Source organism: Lactuca saligna, chromosome 1 (genome assembly GCF_052625555.1).
Source record: "Lactuca saligna cultivar CGN05327 chromosome 1, ASM5262555v1, whole genome shotgun sequence".
In the NCBI taxonomy this organism is placed as follows: Eukaryota; Viridiplantae; Streptophyta; class Magnoliopsida; order Asterales; family Asteraceae; genus Lactuca; species Lactuca saligna.
In genome coordinates this window covers 89272139-89273807 of record NC_136417.1, presented here as the reverse complement: position 1 = coordinate 89273807, position 1669 = coordinate 89272139, and the positions used below count along the sequence as shown (strand labels likewise).

Genomic DNA, 1669 nt, shown 5'->3' with positions numbered 1-1669 from the left:
TAGTCGAGTTTTTAATTGCGGGTTAAAAATCATATCATCACTAAACACTAACCCATTTATATCGGTCAAAAATCAAATAGCGATTGCAATGGTATAGCGATTTTTTTATATAATGTAGAAATTTATATATCAAAGTATTAATATTATATATAATTAATATCATATAAAAATATAACATAAGTATTAATACTATTTTAATACTAACTAAATATTAGAGTATCAATACGATATAGAATTAATACGATATAGAATTAATTCGCATAAATGCCACATGGATACAATTCACAGCTTTACATACTAACATTCACGCTTCACAATCAATAATTCTCAATCAAAATTCACAATGAAGATCATAAGCTCACACTACGAGCGATTGAACTAATTCAAACATTTAAGATATTAAGCATTGAAGTTGTAATTTTGTTTCAATGTAGAAAAACTTCGTTTCATTGCAATTCTGAACTTAATCATCGAACCCAAAATGTAGTACAAAAAACAAGGTTAATTAATCTAACATTAAACAATAATTTTGATGTAAACATGAACAATGAACAAAGTCACAAACCAGAGATTTGAGTCTAACGAGGGGCCTTCTTTTTGCCAGCAATTGCAATCTTTTTGCCCTTCAAAGTCCTGCAATTGTTCTTCGTTCGCTGTCCTCTACAAGGGAGTCCCTGAATGTGGCGTACACCTCTGTAGCACTGAATTTCTTTCAATCTCCTAATTGCAAGCGCATTGAATCGCCTCTGTGAAATCAAAATCAGACGAGAACCACATTCAATCATACAAATTGGGGATTAGGAAGTTGAATTTTGGAAGGATTATGTTTGAACCCTAAAATCGGATGGAATGAGAAGAGAAATCATGGATGAAATTAAATGAGAAAGGAATTCGAGCATACGAGGTCTCCTTCAATCATGTACTTAGAAACTTCATCACGAAGAATAATCAGCTCTTCTTCCGATAAATCTTTTGTGATTTTGTTCTCCATTTTGAGGTCGTTGAGGATCTCAAGAGCTCTGGTACGCCCAATTCCATGAATGTACTGTAGCGAATACTGAACTCTCTTGTTGTTCGGTATCTCAACTCCTCCAACACGAGCGCATCTTATGCTCAATCCACCAACCTGCAAGTTTAATTCGACTCATTCATTAACAAATCGAAAGAATACACAGTTTTATCGACATTCGTTGTTACCTTTGGAGGATTGAAAGTCGAGAATGATAGAGAGTTTGAAGCGGATTTGGATTTGAAGGAAGATGAGGTTGTGCAGATAAGAGAGAGCGAAGGTGCGACGGGTGTTGCTAGCGCTTGAGCCATTGCTGATGTACGTCGAGGACTGTCTATGGTGTGGTGAACGGGAAAGGCTTACCCAAATGTTCTCTTATCCTATTCGTTCGAAGCAACTTTCAAATTTCGTCCCTGAATTGTTTGTATATTAGCGAATTTAATCCCTGCCTTTTCGTTTTAGAGAGAACTGCAAATTTGGTCCATGGTTGGTAAAAATACTGTATTTTAGTCCAAAAAAGTTTGGTTATTTTTTGTTTATTTTGGAAAAGTTCTTTTTGAGCACTAATGTCTATTGATACAAAAATATTACATCTTAATGTTTTCATGAATTGTTTGTTTTTTAGAAAACCATAGATGTTAAAACGTCTACACGTCTTCT

At 34.3% G+C, this 1669-nt stretch overlaps 1 protein-coding gene across 1 annotated transcript; it reads right to left on the bottom strand.

Annotated features, from left to right (window-relative positions):
• Window positions 1–418: 418 nt before the first annotated feature.
• EMB3137 (Ribosomal protein S13/S18 family) lies at window positions 419–1374 on the bottom strand. The gene is made up of 3 exons (XM_078989263.1): window positions 1198–1374; window positions 902–1126; window positions 419–746 (listed from the first exon to the last, which is right to left on the bottom strand). The coding sequence occupies exons 1-3, from the start codon at window positions 1318–1320 to the stop codon at window positions 579–581; spliced, it is 516 nt and encodes a 171-aa protein (XP_078845389.1). The 5' UTR covers window positions 1321–1374; the 3' UTR covers window positions 419–578.
• Window positions 1375–1669: the final 295 nt, after the last annotated feature.

Coding starts and splice junctions, on each gene's coding strand:
- EMB3137 (XM_078989263.1), bottom strand. CDS start 1,320: ATGGCTCAAGCGCTAGCAACACCCGTCGCACCTTCGCTCTCTCTTATC. Junction 1,127..1,197: donor CGACTTTCAATCCTCCAAAG/GTAACAACGAAT, acceptor TTAAACTTGCAG/GTTGGTGGATTGAGCATAAG. Junction 747..901: donor ACATGATTGAAGGAGACCTC/GTATGCTCGAAT, acceptor TTGATTTCACAG/AGGCGATTCAATGCGCTTGC.